We start from the raw sequence: 17,351 nt of genomic DNA, 5'->3' as shown, positions 1-17,351 counted from the left end.
GGGCGGGTCCTGGAACGGGTCCCACTCTGCTTTTGACAGCTCTCTCTTGCAGAGCCGCAGCCGAGTCCCGTGGGTTCGGGAACCTGTAGCCCCGTTCTCCGCGCGTCCCCGTCCCCCCGTGGCTCTGGCCCTGGCCATGAAGCGCATCTTCTCCTGCTCCAGCTCACAGGTGGCGGTAGGTGCCAAAATGTCCGGGAGGATGGGGCTGGGGTCCAAGCCCTGTGGTGACAGAAGTCCTGAGTCCCATCTTCATGCACCATCGCCTTTTCTCTTTATCGGTCTTTCCAGCTCTTCCACTCCCGCAGTGCAGCCCGCCAGCCCTGCCTTCCCCAAGACCCTGGTCCTCTAGCCGCTGACTTGCCTTCCTAACGTCTGTCCTCCCCCAAGTTCCTTTCTCTTGGCCCTTTCTTGTCCTCCTAGCATGTACACCCCCAACTTCTAAGATATTTCCTGCAGCCCCTGCCCCTCCCTGAAGGCCGTGTCTACTTTTGCTCTCTCACAGTACTGAACACCAAACATCTGCTCTATCCCCAGCCCCTGCTCAGCCCCAAGTTCCATTCTATGTCCCAAGTTTTGCCCCACAGCCCCATTTTCAGCCCTGATCTGTCCTTACAACCCTGCCCTCTCATATGGCTCTATCCTTGCTGTTTCCTCTCGGCCCAACAAACTCCCAGGCCAGTGCCTTCCATTAGCCCTGCTTCAAAATCTTCTCTGTCCCTGCCTCCCATCTCCCCCTCCCCCCCCCAACCCGGCGTCTTCCACTCCTGCTATCTCATCAGCACCAGTGGCTCTCCAACATCGCTCCAGACTTCTTTCCAATTGGTACTCCCACACCAGCAGCCTCCTCCTTGCCCCCTTCGGCTCCCTGCCCCTCTCTGCCCAATGGTTGTCAACCCTAGTTTTCCCCCATTTGCCCCAACCTCCTTCTGCCTGCTCTCTGTGGGTTAATCTTGCAGTCCCCCAGCCTGGCAGGCACTGGTAGAGGAGACATACTTGTCTGGCAGCTCCCCAAGAAACTGGGTAAGTTGCCTGCAGAATCCACCCTGGCCAGCTCACTGCAGCGTCTGGTTATCAGACTGGTTCTTGGACCAGTCAAGACCTCCTGCCTGCTTCTCCCCAGAATCTTCCTTCATTCAGAACCCTGACTCAGTTGCTTAGGCCTTGTGCTCTCTGCTTCCTGGACTGAGTTGGGGAAAGGTGACCATAGGAGAAGAGGGTATAGTGGATGCTCTCTGAGAGCTCCCAGTAGAAGTCACTCTATTCCCCATGTTCTCCCAGAAAACAACACGAGGCCGATTACAGAAGGTGGGGCACAGAGAGGACGTAGCTGCCTCTTCCCTGAAGATCTCTTATAGAGAGACCCCCTATCGGGGGATGGCATTTTCTGTGGAGATTGGGATTGGGGCTCATTTAGAAGTGAAGTAGCCAGCGACCTGTGGGAATGTTACTTAGCCTAACCTGACCTAGTGGTGTCCCTCAGGAGCAAACATGAGAACAGCTCAGCTCGCTCTGCAAGGGCAGGCCACAGAAGCCTGGACGTGAGTGAGCTATGAGGCAAGAGTAGGAACTCTGTTGAGGCCTGTCCTTGTCCCACTTGTGATTGCTTCTCCCGTCATCTCCACACATGGATCAGCCAATCAAAATGCATTTACTGGCTGACTAGGATAGGTACCAGAAACTGAAGCTACTCAGATTCTGTCTTAACTGATAGTGATTTTCTGATTCACACGGACTCTTCCCTAGTCACTGAAAGTCCTCCACATTGCCCTTCCCTTTCCGGTCTGTGCAGTCGGCCTGCTCCTTAGGAATGGGGAAATGATTTCATTTTTCCTGATTCTCCAATCCTTGGTCAGTGTCTCCTTTCCAAGGTGCTGGAGTAAGCAATGGACGGAATGTTGGAATTTGGAAACATCCCTCCCTCACGCCAGCTCTACAGATGTTTGGCTATGAAGAATTTCCACCCATTCTCGACTCTCTTTAGTGTCACAAGCTCATAGGAAGTGAATTGGGTGGATTTAGAACTATCTAGCTGGAAAGAAAACAGTTGCCTCGGTCAGGATGGATCACAAAAAGCTTAAAAAATAGGCCAGTGTCAGCTGCAAATTGTTTCCTCCTGAAACTTCCTCACCCTTATGATAAATTCCTCCACTCCTTGGGTGGCTAACCACTCTGAACATGTTTGTCAGAGAAACAATGCAACAAGCCTTCCTGGCCACTCCCAAAGCCTGGCTTCCAAGTCTCACTGGAGGATTGCCCCTACCTGTCTCCACTCCCACCCCTGGGTCCAGGGCCAGATCCCCGCACCCTTAGATTGAGATCAGGAGCGAAGATCAGTGATCATTTTAAAGTTAATCTAAGTTATCCAGAATATAAAGAGCAAAACAAAGACACAAATAAAAACCCGACTCTTATGGTCTCGTTTTATTTTAGTCTGATTGATAGATGATGCTTTTTGAGGGAGTCTTACCTATTAGCTTTCTCTGCCTATGTAGGAAGTAGACCAAAAAATAGCTTTCAACAGTTGGCACTGAATCAGCTTAGAGGAATGTCAATTGCATTAAAAAAAAATTTTTTTTGAGAGTCAGCTCCTGCTTCCTCTAAGGCAGCCTTTCCATTTCCACGCACCTGTCCTACACACATAGCCAGTCTTTCTCTCTCTCCTGTTGGTGTGTCCCATCTCAGTAGGATGCTTATGGGCACACAGCCAGAGATAAGGTAAGGCCACAATTACTTGTACAAAGGCCCCTAATCTTGGTTACAGAAATACAAAGCTTATCCTTGTTTTTGAGTCTGCTGATTAATGTGGTGATTGCTCCCTTGAGGCTGTGATGGCAACCCAGTGCCTCTTGTCCAAGGAGCTGGGGTGAGCAGTGGACTGGCTCTTGGAATATGGAAGCATCCTCTGTCCTTCATCCTAGTTCTACAGAGGTTTGGCCGTGACGAATTTCCACCTATTCTAAATTCTTCTTAGGGTAACAAGATTATAGGAAACAAATAAGGTGGATTTAGGGGCGCTTGAGTGGCTCAGTTGGGCATCTGAGTCTTGATCTTGGCTCAGGCCAAGGTCTCATGGTTCGTGGGTTCAAGCACTGGGTCGGGCTCTGCGCTATCAGTGCAGAGCCTGCTTGGGATCCCCTCTCTCTCCCTTTCTCTGCCTCTCTCTGTCCCAGAATAAATAAATAAAACTTTAAAAATATATATATTTAAAAAATCAGGTGGATTTAGAGCTCTCTAGTGGAAAGAAACGTGTCTATGTTGCTAAGACCCACCTTCACCATCTCTACAGCCTGGCTCTTATGCATTGGCTGATATGGGCAAGATCCCTGCCTCCCATTCCCCTGTATGGAGAATTCTGAACCCAGAATTTCTGGCACATCCAAAATGTGCCCAGCAAGGCTAGGAAGGATGGGGATTGGAACTAGCATTTATTGTGCACCCACTATGTGGCGTAGTGCTAGGTGCTTTATAGCACATTATATCACTTGGAAGCTGAGGTTCAGAGAAGTCGTTACATGCCTAAACTCACAAGGACAGAACGTGTTAGAATCAGGATTTTAAGCGGAGGACTTCAGATTGAGATCAGCTGATGGCAGTGTCCTGCGGTGGAGGCGTAATTCTAACTTTCTGCTTTTTCTGGCTGTAACTCGTCCTCAAGGGACATTGGATAACATGTTCCTACATCCCAGAGTCTGTTGGTATATGGAGCAGACACTTTGTTTATTTTGCCCTTGGAGACTTAACCTGTTTGGAGACTCTTCTCTGTGCAGGGAGTAGCGTCTGAGGGTGGGTGGCTTTGCCCCGGAGGCCGCCTTAGACTGCGTACATGGAAATAAGTAAACCCTCTTCCACAGTAGTGCGTGTGGTCTGGTGGTGAGGACCTGCATTGGGCGTCAGGTGGCCTGGGTTGTGATCTCAATTTCACCACTAGTTTGTGGTGTGACCCTGGACAGTTATCCAACGACAGTGTGCTTGAGTTTCTTCTGCTGTCAGATCAAATAATTTCAGCCCTGCCTGCTTTCCAGGGATGTTGAGAGGCTAATTGAAACAGCACTTGAAAAAGACTGTATGGAGTCACAAGGGCTGTACTAGCCTGAGATCACTCTTACGGCGTGGGCGTTTCAAATCTCTCCTGCTTTTGCGACATAGTTTGCCCTGGCTATGAAAATAGTTTCCGAAAATGAGTTATTGGGCTGCCGTAGACCCTATTTTTTTCCACCTCCTCCCAAAGCCTCTTTCTTGTTGCGATTACACCTCATAAAATGTAATGTATCACCCCCCAGCCCCTCCTACTTCCTGTTTGGTTAGAAGAATACATACGCTCGCTGGTAGGGTTCTTTACAGGTTACAAAGAGATTTTATATACCTCATATGAGGTTAGCTCATTTAATGCTCACAGCGTGATGAGGTAGTAATTATTTCCCACACGTTATAGATGGGGAAACGGAGGTGTTCCGTCGCTTGTTCTGGGTCCCAGAGGTGAGATAGTGGCCGAACCAGGCCCCGAACTCGGGCCTGCTGACAAAATGTGTATCCAGGACCCTTTTCACCATAGCCCAGATGTTTGCATCCCTTCCCCTCTCTGGATCCAACCAGGCTGTTCTGTGCTCTCAGCCCTGGGTGTTTCCACACAGCTCTCTCTCCTTCACGCCCTGCCATACCTCAATTATTGTAATTACCCCGCCACCTGCAAAAGTCAAGCGGGAATGATGGAACAATGCATGCAGGTGTGGCTGTTGCCGGGGACAGCTGCTCCCTGCCGGGGTGAAGAGGAGGGAGGCCTGGGGAGGGAGCGGACGGGAGCTGCCTCCTCAAGCCTAGCTAGAGACCTATCTTTGCCTTTGGGTGGCTGTGCCATGGAAGGGGACGGAAAGGGCACAGAAATGAGATGGGAAAACAGAAACTCTGCTTCCCCTCCCAGGTTGGGGGCCCAAAGCCGAGGGGTAGAGATGGCATGTATGGCTGGGTATTTGGACTCCTAGCCGTGGTGTAAAGCTAGGTGCCTTGGCGTCGCAGAAATCTGAGGACAAGAAGCAAAGCAGCGTGGGGAGATGAGCGGTAACGTGAGCCCAACTGGGAGTGGTCGGTGTGGTTCAGTTTGCTCGGGCAAGACCTGGAGAGCCAAAGGGAAAGGCGTCGTGGCTAGGATCGCTCTGAGCTTGTGCACCTGACAGCAAAAATCACATATGATGATTTAAAAAAAAAAAAAAAGACACCTGAAATACTCTGCATCCAGTACTCGAACATGACCGTAAACCCAGTAGTCTACAGGGCCGACAATAACCAGCAGTGGTTTCTCAGTGCAGCACAGAATGATCTAGGCTGAGGAACTTGTGGCATGTTGGAAGGACCTCGGCAATGTCTCTCTTCTGTTGCCTGTCATCCTTCTTTCCTTTTTCCACTCCAACCCCACCCCCTTTGTTCCCACCATTTGTGGCCCTGGACCAGGTGGAGAAATGGAACCGCCGCGACCAGAAGCTGCTGGAGGCAGTGCAGCGGGGGGATGTGGGACGCGTGGCCTCCCTGGCCTCGAGGAAGTCGGCCCGACCCACCAAGCTGAACTCGAGCGGCCAGTCCTCGTGAGTAGCCCCTCCCAAGCACCCTCCCTCCCCTTGATATGTGGTTCCCTTTGAAAGTCCTAAACCCCAAGATCAGGTAGGACCAGGGAGTGCCTACAGCCTCAGAGCCCTTTTTGTCTTAATCGGAAAGCGTATTGGTCAGGGTTTGCTATGGATCGAGTGCTACACATGGTGAGAGAAGAAGCTATCCTGAGTCCAATCTCACAACCCAGGTTGACAAAACTGGCAAAAAAACAAAACAAAAAACCCAGACAGGAAGCCCATGAAACAAACAGAAAACGGTGTATTTCTAACAACAACGTTTATTTACTGCAAGGGTAGGAGGGTGTGTAAGCTTGAGCCATTAGGAACCAAGTGGTAGCCATGAGCATCACATGGCTAGACAGAGTGATCCGGACAGGAGGGACATTATCCCTGTCTCTGCCCAAGTGAGCCTTCAAATGTCCAGTCCGCTGCTCTGCTCTCTGGCTGCCTTGTTCTAGGACAGTCCCAGTCTGTAAAGGGTCATGTGGTCAGAGCAACAGGTGGTTAGCTATGCGCTCCCTGGACACCCCTGCAAGAGTCTAGGTTGCTTGAGACCTGTAGCTCTTCTGTCTTTGCTTCCCAGCCTCCTCTGGCTTTGTGACAGTAAGCCACATAGCCTTTTCCTCAGAAAGTCAGGCTCGGGGAACTCCCCTGTCTGTTGTGGGGATTGGCTCTGGGGGTGAAGGACCTCCCGCATCCCTCATCTACTGGTCCCTTCATCCTTCTGTCCCTTGGCCTTGATTCTGGCAGGTTTCATCTGGCAGCCTCCAAAGGCCTGACAGAATGTCTGACTATCCTGCTGGCAAATGGAGCTGACATCAACAGCAAAAACGAGGATGGTGAGTTAGACCATGCACTGGGCCAAGCTGTTGGCCTCTCCCTTTACAGCAGCAGTGGCGGGGGGGGGGGGGGGCGACACCAACTGCCGGAAGTTCTGTGGCCCCCACATCTTCCTCACCGGCTCTGGCCAGCATCCTTCCAGGGGCTCCCCTCTCTGCAAACCCTTCTCTGGGTTTACCTCACCCCTACTCCTACCTCTGCCAGGTACCAGGCACTGGGGGAACAGGAATTTCTGGCCCCATGGGGCTGAGAGCTTGCTTCTCTCTCTAATCTCCCCCTGATTATCTGTGCGTCTCTTGCCTTCCCTCCCTGTGAGTCATCGGCTTGCATGGGGCCACCCGCCCTCCATCTCCCCTTCTTTCTCTTTCCAGGAAGCACTGCCCTGCACTTGGCCACCATCTCCTGCCAGCCACAATGTGTCAAAGTCCTGCTGCAGGTAACAGAAATCTCTTGATACTACTTGTGGGAAGGGAGGAAGTGGGCCTAGAATCTTCTAACTTTGTCTTATAGTCACAAGCAACATTTGGTCAAATGGACCCCTCTCATCCCCCTCTCATCAGCAAGAGAGCTGATAATCACGTATTCATTAATTCACAAACTTTTATGTAACGCCTACTATGTGCGGACACCATGCTTCATGCTGCCCTTGAGGGCCGGTCATAGAGCTGTGTTCCCAGGGACTGCCTGCCCGTCATTCACATGCCATTGGCAGAGCCCCTGCGGAGGCCAACTGCTGAGTGGCTGGGCGGATGGCCGGAGGACAGAGGTGTTCACATCCACCCCAAATTCTACCATCTGTTTTTAAGGAGCTTGCAGGCTAGGAGCACTAAGACAGATATATAGGTGAAACGACATGCAGACGATCTAGAAACTGGTCTCCAAAAGGCACAGTTCAACAGGCCACGGGGCAAATGGCTCTTCTGCTTTTGTTCTTCCTGGCCCTTTCCAAGTTCCCCGATTATGATCCTAAAGTCCCAGGCATGGACCCAGGTGTCATTTTCCCTAACGTGCTTCTTTGCCTATAATCTGATTTTTCTTGGGCCTTAGGTTTAGGACCCAGGGCTGAATTTCAAGGCTGCTTATCATCCACCAGGGGTGGATTGGGCTTGCCTAGTAGTTGGCCAGAGCCACGGTCCTCCTTCCCCTCCCCATAGTACTATGGAAGCTGGTGCCCTAAGAGGGGGTATGTGATAAGAGTGGACCCGCCATGCCCCATGCTGCTCTCCTTTGTGGCTGTTTGCAGCATGGTGCCAACGAAGATGCTGTGGATGCAGAAAATCGTAGTCCGCTGCACTGGGCAGGTATGTGCCAGGGGACCGGTGGGAAATGGGGTGGCTGCAGGGACCAGTGGGCGGAAGGGGAGGGAAGACAACATTTGGGGAGCAGGGCAGGCCAGGGCTGACTGCTGAAATGGTTGGCGGCGATGTTGGGTCATAGTCTGACTAGGTGTCTTTCCTGCTTCTTCTTAACCCAACCATCCCTCCCCCAGCCTCCTCTGGCTGTGCCTCAAGTGTTCTCCTGCTGTGTGACCACGAAGCCTTCCTGAACGTCCCAGATAATGTGAGTGTCCGCTGGGCGGTGACCTTCGCAGGGAGGCTGCTACTCTCCCTCCCTCCCTCTCTCTCTCTCTCAGAGCTTGACTGGCTCAGCTCCATGACCGCGGCTGCACACACCTCCTCTTCCTTCTCCCTCTGCTCCTCCTCCTCTTCTTCATGGAGAGGTTAGGCCTTATCTCCTGGAGGACTTCTCACCCTTCAGAAAGGAGTATTCAGCCCCTGGATCTGGGCTTTTTTCTGCAGAGGTGTCGGGAGAGGGCAGTTGGTAGAATTGTCAAGCCCCTGGCTCCCCCTGGATCCTCATGAACTCCCCTCCCTTCCCACAATCTGTGCAGGACGGACGTACACCCCTAATGATCGCATCGCTGGGTGGCCATGCAGCTATCTGCTCACAGCTACTGCAGAGAGGTGCCCAGGTTAATGTCACGGACAAGGATGCCAAGTGAGCCTTCCCCACCCGCCTTCCCAAATCCAGACATTGACCGCTCTAGAAAGGAGCCCCTGGGCAAAGTGTGTGTGTGTGTGTGTGTGTGTGTGTGTGTGTGTGTGTGTGTCTGTGTGTCTGTGTGTCTGTGTTTTGGGGAAGAAGGAAGACTAGTCTCTGTTTTCTTGGGAACCTCCTTCCTTCTGAGCAGTTGCTCAGAAGGCACAGATGACTTCCTGGCACAGATGACTCCGGGAGTGGAATCGATGCTTCTGGGTTCATTTGCTTAATTTACTGGTTTTCAAACTATCTTCTAAGCAATGGGATCCTTTTGCCAATAAAGAAGTCACGCAGCACCTCAATATAGAAAGTAGATGAACACAGAGCCCTTCAAATTGGCCCCCGGCTTTCTGATGCTGCACCTCCAAGGAACGGCATTTGAACAGTTCTGGTCTGCTCGAACGCTTTGTCATTGGCTGGCACTGGTCTGTGGTTCTCCTTGCTGCACCGAGTGAGATCTGACTCTGAGCGGAATTTCTGGAACCAGGACTCCTGGATTCCCTGGGGAAGGCCTATGCCCAGATCTGTCCCAACCCACAGGTCGGCTCTGATCCTGGCCTGTGAGAAAGGCAGCGCGGAGGTGGCCGAGCTGCTCCTGAGCCACGGGGCAGACGCAGGGGCGGTGGACAACGAGGGGCACGACGCTCTGCATTATGCTGTACGCTCGGAAGACAGGGAGCTGTGGAGGCTGCTCCGGCAGGCCCTGCTCCGGCAGGGGCGGCAGGGAGGTAAGGCAGGTTCCCTTCTGTAACTTCGAAGTTCTCCCGGATAGCCTTAGAATCCCAGAAGCTTCTTAGAATGCCGTTTGTTCCTGGACAAAGAATCCCTCTATCGTCACTAGCTAGTGGAATGTTGATTTACTTATTGCTGCTATTTGTGAAATGAGCCCAAATTCTCAAAAGCATGGTCACAAAGTCCCTTCATGCAGCCTTGTCTCGCTGAAGGCAATTCTGCCTGGTACTATCGCTAGCATTTATGGGTTGTGATCGTAAATCTATTCGTGAGATTTGACGGTCAGTCTCCGTCTCCCCCACTAGGCCGGCCACTGGCTGTTTTGCTCACCAGTGAGGTCCTGGTGCCTATAACCGTGCCTGACACAGTGCCCAATAAATAAGTGAGCAGACAAAATGAATGAGCTGGCCCATCTCTGGGATGGTGAACCGAAGATGCTAGATAGTCAGGGACCCTTTCAACGGGGGTGGCTCCTGGCACCACGAAGACATGTATGGGAAGGTTATTGCATCGAGGGACTGTTCCTCTCAGAAAAAGTCTGAAGATAAAGTGTGGGCTGGAAGAGGACCTATCTCTGCTCTCATCTCCCCCGCTGCTTTTTTGTATAGGTCAGGGGCTTGCTCAACATCTGGATCTTACATCCCAGGTAAGACCCTAAGTGCCTTTTGCCTCTGACCTTCCCCTCCCCATCTCCCTCCCCAGGCTATCTCACTGGGATATCTCCCAGGGAGTGGTCTTCGGGGCATCAAGACAGCCTAAGAGAGGAAAGGCCGTCCGGGGGCTGGGCTAGCTGCCCGACTTCACTATTCCTTTTTTTATGTAGGCCTCCCCATCAGAGTCTCAGGTGGGTTCTCCACCCCAGAGCCCGTGGAGAGCGGAGCCCGAGGAAGAGGAGGAGGAAGACCCATGCCCGGATGAGTGGAGGCGGAAGTATGAAGAGGAGCAGAGGAAGGTTTCTCAGTTGGAGCAGGAGCTGGTGCAAAAGACGGAAGAGAGCGAGGCTCGAGCTGCAGCCTGCCTGGGCCTGGAGAACGGGATTCGAGAGCAGGTGCAGGAGCTGGGGCTTCTCCTCTCACCACAGCCTGGGACTCCAGGAGGGCAGGGCTCTAGTCTCCGGCCTGGAGGAGATGGCATGGAGCAGGGTTGTCCCCTGGACCTTCTGGCCGAGCGCATTCAAGAACTAAAGAAGCAGCAGCAGGCAGCAGCTGCAGCTGCAGCCAAACGGGCGTTAGCTTCTAAGAAAGCAGAGGATTCGGTCTCGGGGGAGGTCCCGTATGAAGCCCCTGGAGGGGCCCAACCGGAAGAACAGGGGCCACCCCAGAGCCCCAGGTCTGAGACCATTGGGAAAGCCACAGGACAGCAGCTGACCACCAGCGGTGGACAGGCCCTTGGCCCTGATCACACCGACAAACCACGTGCTGACCAGAAAGAGGGGCCCGGGGCCCCAGGGGCTGAACCAGCAGGCACGGCGGCTGCACCAGTGGGCCCCGGAGACGTGAACCAGCTCCTGCTACAACTGAGGGAGGAGCTGGCCGCGGTGTGGCGAGAAAAGGATGCCGCCCGAGGGGCTTTGTCAAGGCCGGTCCTGGAGGGAGCTCTGGGGACACCCCGGGCCGAGGCTGCGGCGGCCGCCTGGGAGAAGATGGAGGCCAGGCTGGAGCAGGTGCTGGTGAGGCTGGACAGGGCCAAGGCGGGATTACCCGTGAGCCCTGACGCCGCTGCCCGGCCCAGAGAGGGAGCCCTGCACGCCGGCCCAGAGACCACCTCCGAAGAGAATGAAGGGGGGCGGCCAGGGGCTCCTGGGGCTCGCGGAGAGCCTCTAGGGGCCCCCGCAAGGGGACAGGTGCCTGGAGGAGGTCCGGCCAAGGGACGGTTGGAGAAGGAGGTGGCGGCCCTGCGGCTGAGCAACAGTAACCTGCTGGGGGAGCTGGGGCAGCTGGGGCAGGAGAGGCAGCGGCTGCAGGGGGAGCCGCAGTCCCTGAGCCAGCGTCTGCAGCGGGATTTCGTCCCCAAGCCGGAGGCGCAGGACCAGCTGCGGCAGTTGCGGCGCAGCGTGGGGCTGCTGACAGATGAACTGGCCGCGGAGAAGGAGGCCACCGAGCAGCTGCGGCAGCGCCTGGCCTCCCAGAGCAGTGGCCTCCGCGGGCTGTGGGACGACCTGCCGCCGGACGTGGTGGGCAGGGGCGTCGCGGGGCGCACGGCGGCCGAACCCCTGGAGGAGCTGCGGGCCTGCATCCGCGCCCTGGCCGACGGGCACCGCGAGGCCCAAGACTCGCTGGCCCGGCTGGAGCAGGAAAACCGGCGGCTGCGCGGGTCCCCCGGCCCCCGCGGGGAGCCACCCGGCACCTTCTCACAGGGCCCAGTCTCCCCCCAGGTGGCCGCTCTGGAGCAGGACCTGGGGAAGCTGGAGGAGGAGCTGCGGGCCGTCCAGGCCACGATGAGCGGGAAGAGCCAGGAGATCGGGACGCTGAAGAAGCTGCTGTACCAGGCCACCGAGGAGGTGGCCGAGCTGCGGGCCCGTGAGGCCGCCAGCCTGCGGCAGCACGAGAAAACGCGGGGCTCGCTGGTGGCCCAGGCCCAGGCTTGGGGCCAGGAGCTGAAGGCCCTCCTGGAGAAGTATAACACGGCGTGCCGGGAGATGGGCCGGCTGCGCGAGGCCGCGGCTGAGGAGCGGCGCCGCAGCGGGGACCTGGCGGCGCGGGCCGCAGAGCAGGAGCGCCAGGCCGCCGAGCTGCGCGGGCGCTCCCAGCAGTTTGAGAAGACGGCCGAGGTGCTCAGGGACAAGGTGGAGCATCTCATCGGGGCCTGCCGGGACAAGGAGGCCAAGGTGAGCGGGGCGAAGCAGCCATCGGGGAAGGTGTCCGTGCGGCTCAGGGTTCGCCGACACGCACCAGCCTTGGTTTAGTCAGTTTCATACCGCTGAACCGAACTCACGTCATCTGCAAGGACCACGCTGTGTTCTCCTGGCTCTCGGGGATTTGGGGTTAAGATTGGAGGTAAGGTTAAGGTATAGATAGAAGAGAGGAGGGGGCTTAGGTATTCGAATGTGGGACTCGGGGTTAGAAGCAGGGCGGCCAGGCCAGAGCTAGCCCAGGCCCTGGACTGCTAAGGTTTATTAGCATGGGTCTCTTCAACAGTGCAGATGCTGTATCAGCCCAGCAAGAGGCCTGAGGTCCGTCGGGGTGGATTGCTGTGGTTTTGCTGGGGTTCGGAGGAGGTGACTCAGGGGCCGATGGGTTTAGAAGAGTAGGCTAGCCTGGAACACCTCCCTCTCCCCTTTCCACTTCAGTCCCAACGAGTTCTACCTAAGATTGCCATCAACAGGGAGAGCCCCCATGCAAATTAAAAAGTTTGAAAACCCCCGTGTTAGAAACCGGAGTTTCCCAGCGACTACTCCAACAGTCAGTGTCAAGTCTCCATGTTTCTAGGAGATGTGTTTGAGGAATCCGAAAAAAATCAATTTAGAAATGGATGTAGTGATTTTAGAACTGCCTATGAAATGAATGAGATCAGATGTCTTATTAAAGGTTGTGTGTCTGGTCAAAGGTAGAGTGCTTTAAAAATATAGGGCGTATATGTTTTTTGGAACGTAGAGGGCATACCAAGAGAAGGACTGTTATGCAGAATAGGAATCAGTGTGGGTGGGGCTAAGTAAAGAAAGGAGGAATTTTGTGTTGGTGTTGAAGGAGAAGATGCATGTAGACAAACGTGCAAAAGAAAATTGTGGGGTCTGGCATCGTCTGGATTTGAATTTCAGCTTCAAAACTTACTGCTTGATCTTGGGTGAGTTCTCTGAACCTCTAAGTCTCTTATCTAGGCCTCATCTATAATCTCCTCTATGATATGGGGACAATAACAGGGTTTTCATGAGCATTACATTAATAAGATACTATATTTAAAATACTCAAAACAACTTTTGGTAAATGGTAAGCATTCAGTAAATAAAAGTGAGCTATGTTTAGTGTCCCTACTTCCACTGTTCTATTACCGCTGGTTACCATTAACCAAGTTTGTGCCTCAGCCTCATAAACCACAAAAACAAAACTCACTTCTATTTCCCTCGGTGGTCAGCAGCCACGAGTAGATCAGGATTCGGTACAGAGTGGAGAGCACCAACAATGAATTCAAAGAGATCTTGGTTCAAATCATTATTTCGTTACCTATTAGCTGTATGATCTTGACAAATTACTTAACTTGGTCTCCTTATCTACAAAATGTGAATAGTCACACTTCTCTCAGAGAAGTCTTGCTCTTCTTGGGACAGAAGAAGTGCTGTTTTGGGTATGAATTGAGACAATGTGTGTAAAATTTCCGGCACATATTCTATACCCAATAAAAGAAAGCTGACCTTGACCCTGGGTGGTGTCAGGGTGGGAAGTGACTTGGGCCTCATTGGTCCCCTTTCTTTCCTTCTGGCCTCAGATCAAGGAATTGTTTTATTAACATTCATTTATTTTTTGAGAGTCAGAGAGAGACAAAGCACAAACAGGGGAGGTGCAGAGAGAGGGAGACACACAATTGGAAGCAGGCTCCAGGCTCTGAGGAAGCGGTTAGCACAGAGCCCGATGCGGGGCTCAAATCCATGAACCGTGAGATCATGACCCTAGCCAAAGTCGGTTGCCCAACCGACTGAGCCACCCAGGCGCCCCTTTAAAAGTTTTTTTTTTTTTTTTATTAACCTTTATTTATTAGATCAAGGAATTGTTGAAGAAGCTGGAACAGCTTTCAGAGGAGGTCTTGGCAGTGCGGGGAGAAAACGCTCGCCTTGCCCTGCAGCTGCAGGTATGTTTTGGCCCTCAGGGAAATGGACACCGCTAGGGAAGAGGGTGGGTGGCCCATGGCAGGGAGGTATGCGTGGGAGAGATTATGGGAATTGCAGAGGCCTGGCCAGGTGGGGGCCCAGGTTGGGCCACTGATGGGCCGAGGAAGACCACGTGGCACAGCTAGCCACTTCATTCTGTTGTTCCTCATGCTGTGGGGAGGGAGGGTGGTGGTGACATGTCAGAGTGGGTGTGCTGGGGTGTGGGGTGGGTGCATAATCTCTCACCGGTGTTCACTCTCAGGATTCCCAGAAGAACCATGAAGAGATCATCTCCGCCTATAGGAAGCACCTGCTGAATGCTGCTCAGGTGAGCCCGGGAGGGTCTAGGGACAGAGAGTCGGGCAGGGGGCATTGCATTTGGGGTCCCTCCTCCTACCTGCACATACCTGTCATTTGTGTAAAGCTGGACTTTGTTTGTTTATGTTTATTTATTTATTTAGAGGGGAGGGTGCAGAGAGAGAGAGAGAGGGAGAATCCCAAGCAGGCTCCACTGTTCAGCATGGAGCCCGACACAGGACTGGATCCCACGAATATGAGATCGTGACCTGAGCCAGTATCAGGAGTCGGCTGCTTAGCCAACTGAGCCACCCAGGCGCCCCAGAAAGCTGGGCTTTAGATGTTTCAGTGCCAGGTCTCCGGATCTCATTAGGCAGATCAAGAGTGGTTGTGCATGGATGTGAGGGGGAGAGGCGTTTGCCTTTCCTCGTCAATTCTCTGATCTACTGCAAGGCCTTTTCCTGTCCCTTATGCCCTTTCTCAGTTTCATCCTGAGCCAAATTATCCCTCACCAAGGAGGAGAGGTGGGTGGCTTGCTCCTTGCTTAGGAAGAATAACAACTACAAAGAATCGAACATTTGTTGTGCTCTGCTTTATAATCATAGTTTTTAACCCTCGTAGGAGTCCCGGAAAGTAGACATCATTATCTCCTTGGAAAGACAAGGAAACAGCTGTAGAGAAATCACATACTATAAAGCAGGGGACATAGTTAGTAAAACAGCATTCGACTAAAGCACAGAACGATTCCTTATCTGTCTCTCCCCATTTTCTGTTTTTTATCTCCTTTTCTTTCCTTCCTGTCACTTACAGGGTTACATGGAACAAGATGTGTATAATATTCTGCTGCGAATCCTCAGCATACAGGAAGAGTGAGGCAGTCGGGGCCCTGAGGGGTGTGCGACTTCTCCTGATTTCTCTGTTGTGAGTTGTGGGTCAAGGGTGATGGGGGAAGCAGCCTGGAGAAAGGACTTGAGAAAGAAAAGAGAGGGAATTGGAGTCTCTTTTTGCCCCATGTGGTGGTGGCTGACATTAGGGAGCCCTGTGGGGTGTAGATCATTTGAAGTGAGGTCAGTTGAGAGGACACAATCTGCGGAATCAGTGCATAGAGGCGGGAGGCAGGGGGCAAGCAGACTGAAGGGGACCAACATGGGATGGGGACCGAGACTTGTTGAGTAGCTCTCCTAAGGCCCCGGGCTAGAGACGCCAGGGAAAGACAGCCGCGATGGCAGAGTGGCAGGGTGGGACTCTGTGAACCCCAGAATCTCTCCTTCACCTGCACATCATTCATTCAGAGGGTAGTCACCCCAGCTCTTCCTGCTGCCATCGTGCATCTTCTCCGGTCCAGGTAGATGACGTTCCTTTTAGCATCTTGGCGTGGGTGGGAGGAGGCTGAGGAGATGGAAATGTGTGCATTTCACTCCTGAATTTCTTCTTTCAGGGAGTAAGAGCATCCCTGGCTTCCAGAGGCTCCATCAGGCTTTGGAGGGTGGGGCCAGGCATGGGGATGGCATGGGTGGGGCTCCACCTGACACTGTGGACCCCAGACCTGAGAACCTGAAGCCTGGAGTCGGCATGAGACCAGAGGAGATGCACGGAGGCCAGCTCTATGGAAAATAAAGCAGGAGGCGGTGTGGTGTTGGGTGTCCCTGCTTTCTCTGTTCAAAGGCGAGTGGGGGAAGGACACTTTTTTAAAAAATCACAAATGGCCCCCAATTATGATCCATAGTAAGAAATACACTACATCGTGGCGCATCTAACCTGAAATAGTATTTACCCTTACTATTTTCTTTCTAGGATGTTCTCTGCTGTTATTCTCCACTGAAAAAAATATTGCTCAAAATACATCCATCCGCCCATGGGTCAAGACCCACAGGTTGAAAATAGCACCCTGTGAAAATGGAGATCGACACTCTTTCTCTTTCTCAAATCTGTCTCTAATCTTTTTTCTCTATCTTGTGATTCCTGCGTCCACTATCTTTTTTTAAGGAGGAGAGACTGAGAGACCTGGAGTTTCTCCAAGATGTAGAATCTAAAATATTTGATGGTGTGTCAAACCGGGCTTCTAGATCTGAGGCACAGGGCTCACATGGTCCATGTTCTTTGCCCAGGTACCAAGAGGGGTTAAAAGTCTGATTCCTGGGGAAGGGAGGAAGGGATACACAGAGCTGGCTTCTTCCCTCCAGTTCTGTCCTCAGACTGAAAACCGTGGATCTCTCTTGGCCACTTCCCGTGGGTCTCCTCCCCTTCGTGTCCCTCCACCAGCCAGACTGCTAGGTGTGAGAGAGGCAGCAAATTCCTCCCCAATCTGGAACTGCGTTTGGCCCCCTCCTTGGTCCTTCTCCCAGCCTACCCCCTGCTGGGTTAGGCTGGGTGGGAGGCCCCGGTTTGGGAGTAAACAGCCTGCCTGGGTTGAGAGGAGAGTGTGGAGGGGCTGCTTCGAAGACAGGGGCCCACAGGGGGGCTGCAGGGCCTGGCTCCAGGGTTTGGGCCAGAAGAGAGCAGCGGGGTATAGATCACATCCTAGAGAGGATGAGGGTCAGCTTTAGGATTTATGCAAATGGGCACAGGACTGCTTTTGGGCGTGAAGAATGGAGACTGGAGGGGTTGATGGAGAAAGAGAGGGTACAGCTGCCAGAGGAAGAGCATCTGAAAGATTGAGTCATTTCCATTAAGGGGAACAGAACCTCTCTTTTCTTTGAGTTACCAAAGAATCCCAAAGGACTGTTACAATCATTATTTATGGAGTGGTGGGAAGGGTGGGAAGAATGAAGAAACTGTTGAGAGAGAGGGGTCCAGACAGGGGGAGATGGTTTGGCTAAGTTCAAGTATGAGTCAGGAAGCAGCTTCGGTAATGGGAGCTGATCCCAGGATGGCTGAGTTATGGGAATGGTCAGTGATATGCTAACACAGGATGGAATGTTTCCAGCCCCTGGTCTTCCCAAATGGTGTCCCTCTGTACAACCCCATAAACTCTTACCCCAACGACCCCAGGCCCTCAAGTTTTCCTTGATTTCAAAAATAAATCTTTCTTTCCCAAAGTA

The 17,351-nt window shown here is 53.1% G+C and overlaps 1 protein-coding gene across 3 annotated transcripts; it reads left to right on the top strand.

Moving 5' to 3' along the window:
- On the top strand, positions 1-17,351 carry ANKRD35 (ankyrin repeat domain 35). 3 transcript variants are annotated; one of them, XM_043576061.1, is made up of 14 exons: positions 1-175; positions 5,446-5,576; positions 6,351-6,439; positions 6,812-6,876; positions 7,684-7,741; positions 7,930-8,000; positions 8,332-8,438; positions 9,021-9,208; positions 9,821-9,858; positions 10,036-12,039; positions 13,905-13,994; positions 14,276-14,341; positions 15,121-15,231; positions 16,105-17,351. In XM_043576061.1, the coding sequence occupies exons 1-13, from the start codon at positions 137-139 to the stop codon at positions 15,181-15,183; spliced, it is 3,009 nt and encodes a 1,002-aa protein (XP_043431996.1). In that variant the 5' UTR covers positions 1-136; the 3' UTR covers positions 15,184-15,231; positions 16,105-17,351. The 3 variants fall into 3 exon arrangements, with proteins under 3 accessions (XP_043431996.1, XP_043431994.1, XP_043431995.1); XM_043576059.1 differs by lacking the exon at positions 1-175 and having other exon boundaries at positions 3,147-5,576; XM_043576060.1 differs by lacking the exon at positions 1-175 and having other exon boundaries at positions 3,147-5,576; positions 15,749-17,351.

This window comes from Prionailurus bengalensis, chromosome C1, assembly GCF_016509475.1.
Source record: "Prionailurus bengalensis isolate Pbe53 chromosome C1, Fcat_Pben_1.1_paternal_pri, whole genome shotgun sequence".
Lineage (NCBI taxonomy): Eukaryota > Metazoa > Chordata > Mammalia > Carnivora > Felidae > Prionailurus > Prionailurus bengalensis.
This window is presented reverse-complemented; position numbering and strand designations above follow the sequence as displayed.

What these genes read in the sequence shown, in the direction of transcription:
- ANKRD35 (XM_043576059.1), top strand. Translation starts at nt 5,356, where the DNA reads ATGTCTCTCTTCTGTTGCCTGTCATCCTTCTTTCCTTTTTCCACTCCA. An exon ending in ATCTGGATCTTACATCCCAG is followed by an intron (nt 9,859 to 10,035) that starts GTAAGACCCTAA and finishes TTTTTTATGTAG; the next exon opens with GCCTCCCCATCAGAGTCTCA. An exon ending in ACCTGCTGAATGCTGCTCAG is followed by an intron (nt 14,342 to 15,120) that starts GTGAGCCCGGGA and finishes TGTCACTTACAG; the next exon opens with GGTTACATGGAACAAGATGT.